Genomic DNA, 12225 nt, shown 5'->3' with positions numbered 1-12225 from the left:
TGTGCTGCTTCCCGTGGTCCGGAACTCCAGCAGCTGACGGCTGCGAGTGATGCGTTCAGGCGCATCATGTAAAGCCGCCCTGCTGGACTCTGTGGCTGAGAAACATTCCTCTTCAGAATAACCAACAAAATACTTTATCAACAGAGATAATGCGGTACTACCGCTGTGCCTTTTGGAAATGCCAACAGGCAGAATAAAAATAAGCTGAATCAAGGGAAAAGTTTCCTGGTTTGAATCAGATGGAATTTGGTTCACCACTACGGGCCTCTCATCAACTGCTCCGGCTGAATCAGGAAGGACATCGGATGAAAAACTTGTGCCAAATCAAATATGCAGATCACACGATGTGCAGCTCAAACACACCATTCTTTTTACGATTTGCAAATTTCTTATTCACCGTTACGGTCTATAAAATCTAAACTCCATGGAACCCTTGCAGATTGTCATCAGCATGATAAGTTTCTTAGAGATGAAGGTTCACTTCCTCACCTCACGGTGCATCTTTTCCCATCTCCAAACTGGCTTCCAGCAGCAGCTCCTCCAGGTCCTGTCCACAGCTGACGCTCACTACCCCGGGGACAAACCACAAACGTCATCCAACAGGAACTTCAAACCAACGACCGACAGACTTTACAGAAAGCCGCTCAGTGAAGATCAGAAGCTCACCGTGCTCCATCACACAGCTGCCGGGTTTGGGGCTTTCTGTGTCCAGGAGATGGAGAGAGAACTCTGGTTTCAGGCCGTTGGGCAGAGCCGAACCAACCGTCTCGTCTTCTAGAGCCTCGGCAAAACACTCACCCTCGTCTGCAGAGCTCTCCTCAGGCGATTCCTCCTCCTCCTCCTCCTCCTCCTCCTCCTCCTCCTCAACCGCTGCATTTGGATGTACTTCAGGTGTGGGGTCAGGACTCTTCAAGGCCTCTGCTGCTGGTGGCTCCGACTCCTGAGCTTCACTCTGAGTGACCAAAACACCACATTCTGTTTGTGGTTCATCTGCCTCGGTTTGCTGCTTTGGCCTCGTTTGCTCTCGGCTTGGCTCCTCTTTCTTTACCGAACCGAGTTCTTCCTTTTCCGATAAGCCGACCAGTGTGTGCTGCTCCTCCTGCGGTGTCTTTTTGGTTTGGTTTAGTGACTGGGCCCCCTGTGGAGCGTACGCTGGGTCAACTTCCAGCAGGGCAGGTACAGATCCTGACAGTTCCTGCTGCGTTGCTAAACTAGTCTGGGCTGGTTTCACTTCTGACTGCATCACCGGCCTGTCATCTGGTGTGTCTTCCTCCCCTCCTTTGGAGCTTCTAGAGCTCTTGCCATCTCCTCGATCGAGCCGAGGCCCTACGTCCTGCTGCAAGGAGTCTGAAAGCCGTGCTGGTGCTTGTGAACTCGGATCCGTCACCTCGTCTGTGGGCTGAGGCGTCGACTGTGGTCCTGTGGCGTTTCGTGTCGACTCTGTGCGTGCTGCGGGACCCCGCTCTGCCTTTTCACAGTCTGTCGGAGCAGGCGAGTCCTCCTTCGCGTCCTCTCGCGTCACTCGTGTTTGTGACGCCTGCCGTGTGGCGGTTGTGGCGGCGTCTACAGGCTTTGTTGAGGTGTCTTCAGTGTCGGCGGGAGGCGCCGGCGCGCTCACCTGCAGCTGCTCGGGGGGGCTCTCCACCCTGGTCACCATGAAGATCTTATGACCCCGGCCCGGGCTGGAGACGGATATGCAGCGGCCTGGAGACGGAGGGGTGCCGGGGGGAGCCGGAGACTCCGTCACGGTGATGCCTGCAATGAGACCCGACGCTCCGGTGGGTGAGGCGGAAGAAGGCGAGGACAGAAGCGAGGCACTGGGGGGGAGCCGTGAACCTCCGGCGTGGGCTTCGGGAGACGTCGGGTTTGAGAAAGAGGAGGAGTTTGAAGTGGAAGGAGACTGTGTCACTACTTGTACTTCCTCTTCATCCTCTGTGTCGGAGTCGGACTCCGGAGAAGCTTGCGTCTCAGCACTCGCTCCCGATTGGCTGCTCTGCGCTTCCTTCGCCGCTTCCTCTTCCTCTTTGCTTCCCCCATCGACCCGCTCTTCAGACGTCCCTTCCTCCTCCACGTCCTCCCTGGTTCCGTCCTCCGTGGCGATCTCGGCCATGGAGGCAGACAGCCTCATCTTCTGATCGTTCTCTTCCTTCTCCTTGGCGAGGATGAAATTCCTCTTGCAGCCGTTCTGGATCTCAGCCAGCAAGGCACGCTGCGTTTCAATGAAGCTCTTCACCTGAAGAGACCAAAAAAATTAAAAAACATAAATAAAACATCGAAAAAACAGAAACATTGATGGATGGTTTTTACATTTGATCTTCCATTTTAGGCAGGAAAACAATAACTCCTTTTATTTGAAAACCTCTGAATAGTTTCTCCAATGCTCACATAGTGATTAAAAATATTTAAGAAAATCCTTTTAAGCTACATAAAATCATTGAAAAATCCACACATAACTGTTACTCAGTCTTCCAAATGCTGAATTAAAGACTAAAGGAAGCGAGTTAATGTCATGTCATGACTGATATGGATGTGAGATTTGAGGTTTTCTAGTTATTTCCACTAAATCTCGAGTGTGTTCAAACAGTGGAGCATCCGAATGACGGCTCGCCAATTTGTTTTCAAGTACAAACTCACAGAACAGGTTTTGGTATGACTTTTTAGAAGATATTTCATTTGTATTCCAATCACAAGATGTGATACAGCGACCAAACAAAGTGAACACTCTCCATCCCACCCTTCGCCAAGAATTTACACATTTTCTAAGTCAAATCATTGGTTGGTTTGATTAACAGCCCCTTGAGGTGCGTTTGCTCCATTACTAGTGTTCATTTGCAGAAAGAGTTACTGCTTCTATCATGAACTTGACATCAGTTCAACTTTACATCATATCTGGAGGCAAGAGGAACGCAAAACTCTCGGAACGGTGAACAAAAATTAGTCAACAAAGGCTTTTCTCCTGAAAACCAGCTGGTGTGTTCTCCAGTTGTAATTCAACAGAAATGTTGCGTACATTTTGGCCCGATTATTCCCACGGCCCCTCTCAGGGTCAAGATCGGCCAATTGTGTGATAAATTTGTACTGAAATACAAAACATTTTTCCTTTTAATTGCTGGCTATTATTGTTATCTGGTTTGTAGACGAACAAACTATAAATACATCATAACAGACAGTATGCCTCAGAGAGTGCACTAAAACCAAAGCTTTGCCTCATGCTCACAGTTTCTTTCTTGGGCTCCCGGTCGAGGTCGAGACGCAGCAGAGATGTGTTGACCTTCAGGGCGAGCGACAGCGCCATCAGGCCTCCCGTCTTTATCTCGTTCTCTCGCAGATCCAGACGCAGGAGCCTGGGACTCTCGGCAATGAATTCGGCCACAGCCACGGCTCCTACAGCACAAAAAGTCCGGATCAGCATTCAGAAACCGTCGTATCCAACAGAGACAAGGACACACACACACACACACCTTCGCAGGACAGCTTTGTGGAGGCGAGGCCCAGTCGGAGGACAGAGCGGTTGGCGATCAGGCCGTCTTTCAACTTGTGGACCCCTTCGTTACCCACCGAGTTGTGGCCGAGGTTCAGAGTCTCCAGACTCTGTGTGCATGGCTGAGAAAACAACACTCACGTTAAGACGGGAAAGATATTTGTGTACCGAGGGTTGATGGGCATTACGGTCAACGTAGAATGCACATTATAGGTGGTTATGCAATTTCTCCAGATGGAGTCACATCATGATCCTCCTGATGGTCTATTTCTCGGTGTTTGTCCTGAGATGGACAGTTGCTCTGTCCAGGGAACACCAAAGCCTTCCAGCTTGGTACTTGAGCGACATGGATCTCACTACATTTTAGAAAATGGGTCCACTGTTTATCTTCCATGACGATCTTTTGACAGTTTAAATTAAGATTTCAGGGCCATCGTTGCGCCCTCTGGCACACATTAATGCAATACAGTCGGGGAGATTTCCTAGTTTGGCTCTTAAGAAGATGAAAAATTCCAAAACGGAACGAAAATAGATGTTAGTTTATTTTTGGATTACCAACATGGGATCAATATTTGTCCACTTGCAGATCCATTTAGTGTTGAAATTGATGTTATCTTGCTGATCTTAATCTCCATCTTCTCAAGACGGCACAGGAGCAGCAGGAAACCGAGCTTCTCTCTTCTTTTGACCATTTTCTTTACCCCGCTCACTCCATTCCCATCAACTGATATGCTACTTGTCAAAGTTTATTTTATTATTTAAAATTTTTGGAGAACAAATGCACATTTACTCATCTTTAAAAAAAAAAAGTGTCCAAAACTAGTACTGGATATGAGGAACATAAATTGAAAACACCATTCAAGGACTCCTTGAAGTGTCACAATTAGTCTGTAAAACTAATCAAACCGCAACACAGCTTCAATAAACAGGAAATTATGAGATGAATCAATGTGTTGCAGTTTGCTGCATGACAGTGATCAAAGTGTTTTTTTTAATGATATTAAAATATTAAAAGTGATTTTTAATAATGGACCCCAAACCGCAGCAAAACATTTGACCTGGAACAGAAACGATCATTTACAGCCTCGGCAGAGCCGAAATGAAAACGCTGGAGCGCTGAAACAATAAGTTCAAGTCTGACGAGGAAAACCGGAGATAACGACTCTCGCCAAGTGACAGAAAGGTCTCCAGTGACTTCAGGGGTGGATTATTGACAACAGGCCGCAGTTAAATCAAACCCGGGCTGCATGTGGGAGGCGGTGCAGCCAGAGCGCGAGCTCACATCTGTTCAGTCGGCACCAGACGACATCACCGAGTGTCAGGTGTGTTAATGAAGAGGGTGCGTGGAAACAGTCAGCCCCATCGCCTGCCTGTTTACACTGCATCGTTAATCCTTCGCCTTCACACAAAGACAAAGTGCTGACACGTTTTTTTTTTTTTTTTAAATAAAATGTGAATAGGAGAGACACATCTGACCGACGTGTTTAATGTTCCAGATCCTGCAGGCACCGAGCAGTGAGGGAGGAATCAAGCTTTTCTGTTCAGATCAAACCTTCAGGAGGAACTAATCGTTACCATCTCTTACCTCGATGTGAGCTGCAGGCAGCGGTTCATCAAACTGCTGAATGCTTTAATTACATCCTATAATCATTTCATCAGAAGTGACATTTTCCTTGGGTGAACTTGATGATCAGACCTATTGGCGGAGTTTCAGGGACAGCAGGGGTCAAATGAATCAACTGAGCCTCGCCCAGCAATAGCTTAAACTCGGTATTGACTTGTCTCTTAATAGAACATTTATTTCAAGATTGTGATGAAATATTATAAAGTGCAATAACTTTTGTCTGCTAATGCTGATTTGGATTCTTTGAGAACACGTCTTTCTTTTTTTGACAGGAGGGAGATTTTATATGAGGGCACATACAAACTGGAAGGACACAAACTTTAGTTGTACTGCATGCATCATACAAACTCCTTATTTCAGTCATTATTTGTCATTGACCTCCTGCCAGCCACACACCTAATTCTAATAACTGGTCAACCAACCATGTGAGCCTTACAATGCAATAACAAAATGGGATGTAAAAAACAGGTGCACTTTCAGAATGATCTCCGTTGCAGTAATGGAGAAGATTTAGTATCTCAGAGTTGTCCTTGGCTCATAAAACATCCAATCAATGTGTGTGTGTGTGTGTGTGTGTGTGTGAGCGTACCAGCGCAGCAGCGAGGTGTCCCATGCCGTTGTGTGTGAGCTGGTTGTTCCATAGCACCAAAGTGACGAGGCCTTTCCTCTGCTCTTTCAGTCCTTCGCACACGTAGGCCAGACCTGTGACGGCAGGGAAGCAGACGGGCCTCATCGACGTGCACTTCAAACGCGACGTCTCCATTTTAGAAGGTGGCGTGTGAAGTAGCACGAAACGTGGAGTTTTAAGAAGGCCTGGCAGATCCCGAGCCGCTACTCTCCCAACACCATTTCTCCGATTAACATCCTGATCTAGCCTTGTTGTATGAAGCAACATGGCTTGACGCATTAGATCTTTACAGACGGGACCACGGCGAATCAAAGTCCGTGATAAAACAGGATATAAGACATGTATGCCGTGTTAACCGTGTGTTAAAGAACCGTCACTGCTCCGTACCAGAGTCCAGGATGTGGTTGTTGCGAAGGTCCAGGATCTGAATGTTGTAGTTAAACTTGAGCAGGTTGCCAAGTTGAGCAGAGTCCTGCAACCCATTGAGCTTGTTGTCTGCCAAATACAGCTCCCGCAGGTTCATGTTCATCTTCAGAGCCGTGGCTGACCAGAGAAATGAGGAAGAAAGAGATGGAATAATGTCAGAGGTTTAAGATTCTGCATCTACAAAGATGAAAGGTATCAAGTGATAGTTGAGTAAAAAAAAAAAAAAAAAAAAAAAAAAAAAGGAGGGGGGGGGGGGGGGGGGGGGCTCTTTTGTTGCCCCTCAGGCGTTTTCTCCGTCTTACCCAGTAACATGAGCGGTCTGCCAGACAGGCCGGCGTTCTCCAGGTGAAGGATCGCCAGGCTGCCACTGATCCGGAGCGCCCGTGCCACAAAGGGAGCCGAGTGGTCCAGCAGGGGAGTGTTCCGGGCGTCCAGATATTGTAGAGAGCTCGTCTGAGGGGAGAAACATTGAATTCGAGCTGCGAATTACCGACACGACACAACTGAGGATGCATTAATGCAGTGGTTCTCAATTATTTTCTGTCACGCCCCCCCTAGAGGACAGAATTTTTTTCAGCGCCCCCCCCCCCGCCGATATTGTACTACCATTGAGAACTTGATAATATTTATTTATCTGTATAAATTACTGTATGAGTTGCTGGCACCAGCATTCTGCATACAATCGCCTGATTATCAAAATAAATCTGCTATGGTGTGAGGTTTTTTGCACCTTGCGATGTGGTGGGCAACTTTGTAAGAGGCTAACAGGCTTTTTTGTTTACTGATGCCGCGCTGACGAAATGACCGGCTTGTTGGCGATACTCATGGAGTTTACCATGAAAAAACTCCAGTGGCTTACTGACATAACGGGTGTATGGTCTCCAGGTGTATGGTGTATGGTCTCCAGGTGTATGGTCTCCAGGTGTATGGTGTATGGTCTCCAGGTGTATGGTCTCCAGGTGTATGGTGTATGGTCTCCAGGTGCCGTCTTAATTTATTTGGTTTCATGCTCCGCTGCCAGAGTTTTTAGGCATAAAACACAAACGGGTGTTTCCTCGTTTCCGACCGTGTTCACGGTAAACCCAAGGGCTATGTAGGCATCGTCATATCTCCTGCTCTTACTAGGTTTATACCGGTTACTGTCACCTGTTTTCTTTTCCTCTGATGCCTCATCCTTTTTTCTTTTTACTCCCGTCAGAAACTTCTCCACCTCTCCTCCTCCTCCTCCGCCAGCTCTGTACACCGGTGTTCATGTGTAGTACTTCTTCTTCTCTACTAGGTTGAACAGGCAGCCTGTTGATTAGTTTGAGCACTGCTGCCACCTAGTGGCTGGAGGCCCTTTTTTAAAATTGTTCAAGCATGAATAAAGACACTAATACTGAAAGTCGCGCCCGCCTCGCGCCCCCCCTGACACCCCACCACGCCCCCCCAGGGGGGCGCGCCCCACCATTTGAGAAGCACTGCATTAATGCAACAGCACTGACTGAGGCCAGGGAGGACAATTACGAAAAGTGAGTAGAGAGCAGGAGCCTGCAACCTTGACCATTAGAAGAGCAGCGTTACGCCCCCACACACACACCAACTACTTCTGTCTGCACCCATTAAAAGATATTTAACCTTGAAACAGCATAAATAAGTCTGTCCACATCAAAATAAACGTCATCTATCCACAGCTGGCTTTCTAAAGGCTTCGCTCATGAACTCGGCAGTGTTTTGGTTCATGAATTATTGAACATTCTTTGTAAAGTCCCACATTTGTCGTCTGTAATTGCAAGATAGGAGTCTCTTTGAAATGTCTGCCGTGCAACACAGAAAGAAAATAAAGAACAAAATAGAGAACAGATTGAATGGAGACCTTCGTGATGAGGAGTTGGACGCTCTGTCTGACACACACACACACACACACACACACACACACACACACACACACACACACACACACACACACACACACACACACACACACACACACACACACACACACACACACACACACACACACACACACACACACACACACACACACACACACACACACACACACACAGTGTCTCTCCTTACATACATTTTACATACATTCTCACATACTAAGACAAATAAACGACCAAGTCCAAACTTTCAGACACACATGGGAATGTGTGAATATTCACATAGGCAAAAAAAAAATCATATGAATGTTTTTATTATTCTGTTAATCATGTCGTATTTGCTTTAGTTTCACGCATTTTTTTTTTACATTTAGATGTAAAACATTTTTTTTCCCAGAAATGACATTCTTCACTGTATTAGATTTTTGTTTGTTTGATGCACTTGTTTATACATTACATTAAGATGACTACGTCGTCTTCCAGTGAAATAAATCAAGAGGCTTCGCCTTGGGCATCAAAGAACATGTGCCCTTGTCAGGTATGAGTTTTCTCTGTTGAAATGAGCGCCTGGTTTTTATTGACAAGCGTCAACACGAGCAATCTATAGGCTGGGATATTAGTACGAGGTCTCCAGGCAGCTTGCTATAAATCTGAAGGCACTCAATGCTTGAAGGCTGATTGAAAAACCTTCATCCTCTCACGCGGTCACAGTTGTGGTCACAGAAGAACTCCCTAAATATTGTACTGTTGTCACAAAAATACTCACGAGGATCCACTGCTGCGGAGCCAATATAGCCACAAATCCCTAGTAAACTCATTTACGAATTAAATTTAAAAAATCCTCTTCAATGCCGATACGTCTCATGAGGCTCAAGATGCTCATTCTCACTTTCACACATTCTTCTTTAAAAAGAAAGAAAGAAAAAAAAATTACACATGAGAAACCCGCTTTTGCGGAGCGACTTTACCATATCTTTTCATCCAACACACAATCAACAGCTTGTTTGACTAAAAAAAAAAAAAAAGCAGCTCCTGCTCTTCCATTTATTTTCCCCCATAGGTTACTTGCAAGGCCACATCATCGTGTTCAGCTGGCCACACCTTTGTATCCCCAAACACTAATAAATAGTGAGTGACGTCAAAGAGCGAGTGAGCAAAGGGTGACCCTCATGTGTGAAACATAGACAGTAGATGAAAACAATAAGACACTAAGCACCACTTTAAAAAGTGCAGAAAAGACCTGATGAGGCCACTGGGAGCGCAACTGAACTAATCTCAAGATGATCTTTAGGGACTCAAAGATTTACTGACACACTTCCAGTTACTGCATGTAATCAGTTCTGGTTTAAACTATTAAATCAACCAATTTCAGATTTTTTTATAATTTTTTTTTTTTATTGCATGATGATCTTGAATTTAAGTAGCAAATTCTTTGGTTTCCTTAAAAAAAACCAAATATGAAGTCATACCAGCTTAAACTGGCACTTTGTGTGACTTTACATTTCTTTCTAAATTCTAGTATTCAGCGTTTAGGAACTTCGCTAGATTATACTGTCATTTTGAATGATGGACAATAAAATCTGGGGCAACCCATGTAAGATTTCAGAGTGATGAAGCTTGAAAGTTGAGAGAATCTCATGTTGCACTGACAATATCTGTCATAGTGACTGAGGATTATCAGTCAGAAACACTTCCACTGCTTTTCAAAGAAGTCACACCAACGCACCAAACCGCGTCGGACAATTCTAATGAGCTACAAAGCAAAGCGCATTTTTCCTGATGTTTTACTTTTACGAGATGCTTTTACGAGTCTGTTTGATTTAGACATATTAAACCCGACTTTCAGTATCTTGTGAGAACGTTATTTAATAGGACAGCCTTTGACTGGTATGTAGGAGTAAGAGGTGAAGTTGACACTATTTTGTCAGGAAATACCCAAAAAATGAATTCCAATGTGCAAACATACAAATTAAGATCCCTTGTGACATTGTTTTACTGAAAAATACACAATGAATGATAACAAAAGAGAAAGAAATGGTGCTTGTTCATACCTGATAATGAAAGTTGTGGTCACCGTTTTTGTGTAAATAGATCAGATCTTTTTGGATTCCGCCATTCATTTATTCTCTCATGCAGACAATTCCCGTTACTGACAGGCAGGATGTTTTCTCACCTTCCTCATCATGTGTGCTGCAGCCTGCCATCCCCGCGTGCCAATGTGCTTGTTGAAGGAGATGTTGAGATGCGTGGCCGACTCGTAGTACTCGATCATGTCAAACAGAGCTGAAGCCCCCTGATGAAAGACGAGAGGAAAACCATGACGCTATGATGATCCGAAAATCCAGTCCGATTCAAGCAAGTCTCACTGTCAACACTGTCAACACAATAGTAGAGATGTTACAAAGACACATCCCGGGGTCGCAGCTGGAGTTTCCATGGTAACCGTCCCCGAGGACGAGCTGAGAAGTGTTGAGATGTTTCCATGAGGGCATTGAGTGTTGAGGAGTAATACAGGAGCAAGGACGAGCTTGTGTGTGTGTGTGTGTGTGTACAACTGTTTACTGTTGCACAAATAGTTTCAACGGGATTCATTATTCAGATTAGGCACTGTAATACAAACCACTGGAAGCACACAAATCAACACCAAGAACAAATATAAGAAAAACAATCATTACATGATATGAGAATCACTCGAGAGGCAACAACCTCCATAAAAATAAATAAAGTTTATCAAAGAGCAGGACTGAATTTCAATATCAGACGACACAAGTTCAAGTCAAATGTTGTATTTTAATCAGTTTTTTTAACTCATCTGTTTTACTACAAACGGAGTAATCAAGAGCACTTGATCGAACTCTGTAGTAACAGCCCGAAACAACTTAAAGCTCACAAAAACAAGACTGAAAACAAAACACATCGGTGTCTGTGCAGCGTGGTTGCAGGACTTGTACGAGGTGAAAATTTGAGCGAGAGCGTTTTGTTTTCCGAGGATAAAAAGCGCAAATCAGGCGGGACAAAGCACAGTGGTTTCTAACCCCCCCCCCCCCCCGCTGTGTACATACACTGGAAGATGTTAAGGAGTGTACACTGGTGTGTTTATCTACTGGGTGGGGGAAAGATGAGTCACATTAGGTCCAATAACAACCAGCCTGTGAAGACGCTCCACATGCTTCTTAAAACATTTCTCAAAAAAAAAACTGGTCGGCTGCTTTTATCTGCTCATTCCTTCCCCCTTGTAAGAAGCCATTACTGCAGCTACGAGTGTCTCCCTACCAAATCCAGCCATCTACCGCCACTCCACCACTCCCTCTTCTTCACCATTACATTTCCTCGCTCTCACATTTTCTCCTTTTCAGATTCCTATTTCATCACAGTCTAAGGAGAGACACTTGTCTCGGACTGAAACGCTGCTCTCTGGTGACTCAGTCAGTGACTCATTCAGACACTGCGTTCAAATTTCCGGAGCAGAGCTCAACGTGGAGGGGGGAAAAAAAAAAAAAAGTGTGTACGTCACTCTGCATTTGTTAGGATGATGTGAAGGTTGGATTTTCAGTAACAATAACATGTTGGTTATAAAAAGAAAAAAAAATGTTGAATATGTGCAGCATCATCCCGCGATTAGCATACAAATTAAGAAATTGCACGGCTTCCCCATCAGGTTTAACTGGATTTCAAGTGTTTACACAATGACTATGTGTGATGAGCTCGTTCAGGAAAGTGGTTTGTGGCGTCGTGCAGAGTTCATGAAAGATTAAGGAAAACTTTGAACAGGTTGTGGATTGTTGCAGATCTATTATAACAAGTTTAGCATGTAAAGTGACTTCAGTGTCGTTTAAAAGGTATTTGGTTTGGTCGTCATCTCTACATGAGTATATATTATAAAATCCTGCCTTTTTGATTTTGATGGCTTAAGCTTGTAACTTTGAATGAAAACAAAGTGGTTTTAAAACTCAATATTTCACAGTACAGGCACCCCCATGCAGAATGTCATAATTTCACGACCATACGAAGATGGCTCTATTCAAGATCCTTAAACAGATGCTAAAACGTGATTTGCATCTCATAATGACATGTGATCCATCTATCAGTGTATTCATTTACAGCTCTGCAAAATATGTCATCTAATTTGCACTTGCATTGAATTTGGAGGTGCAACGTGTGTCGACTAAATATTATATGACGTGTATGGTATGAATAA

General features: G+C 44.8%; 1 protein-coding gene across 2 annotated transcripts in view; it reads right to left on the bottom strand.

Annotated features, from left to right (window-relative positions):
- Nucleotides 1-12225, bottom strand: part of ppp1r37 (protein phosphatase 1, regulatory subunit 37) — a 42744-nt gene that overhangs the window by 2314 nt on the left and 28205 nt on the right. For both annotated transcript variants that reach the window (XM_080513514.1, XM_080513515.1), the window contains 8 exons: nucleotides 10201-10320; nucleotides 6462-6612; nucleotides 6121-6276; nucleotides 5695-5807; nucleotides 3462-3603; nucleotides 3218-3384; nucleotides 667-2233; nucleotides 490-567 (listed from right to left, as the gene is read on the bottom strand). In XM_080513514.1, coding sequence (XP_080369640.1) covers nucleotides 491-567; nucleotides 667-2233; nucleotides 3218-3384; nucleotides 3462-3603; nucleotides 5695-5807; nucleotides 6121-6276; nucleotides 6462-6612; nucleotides 10201-10320 — 2493 coding nt within the window. In that variant the 3' untranslated portion in view covers nucleotide 490. The remainder of the gene's footprint in view (nucleotides 1-489; nucleotides 568-666; nucleotides 2234-3217; nucleotides 3385-3461; nucleotides 3604-5694; nucleotides 5808-6120; nucleotides 6277-6461; nucleotides 6613-10200; nucleotides 10321-12225) is intronic.

Source organism: Blennius ocellaris, assembly GCF_963422515.1.
Source record: "Blennius ocellaris genome assembly, chromosome: 2".
Taxonomy (NCBI): domain Eukaryota; kingdom Metazoa; phylum Chordata; class Actinopteri; order Blenniiformes; family Blenniidae; genus Blennius; species Blennius ocellaris.
The sequence above is the reverse complement of the archived record's forward strand: the minus strand, read 5'-3'. Positions and strand labels throughout refer to the sequence as shown.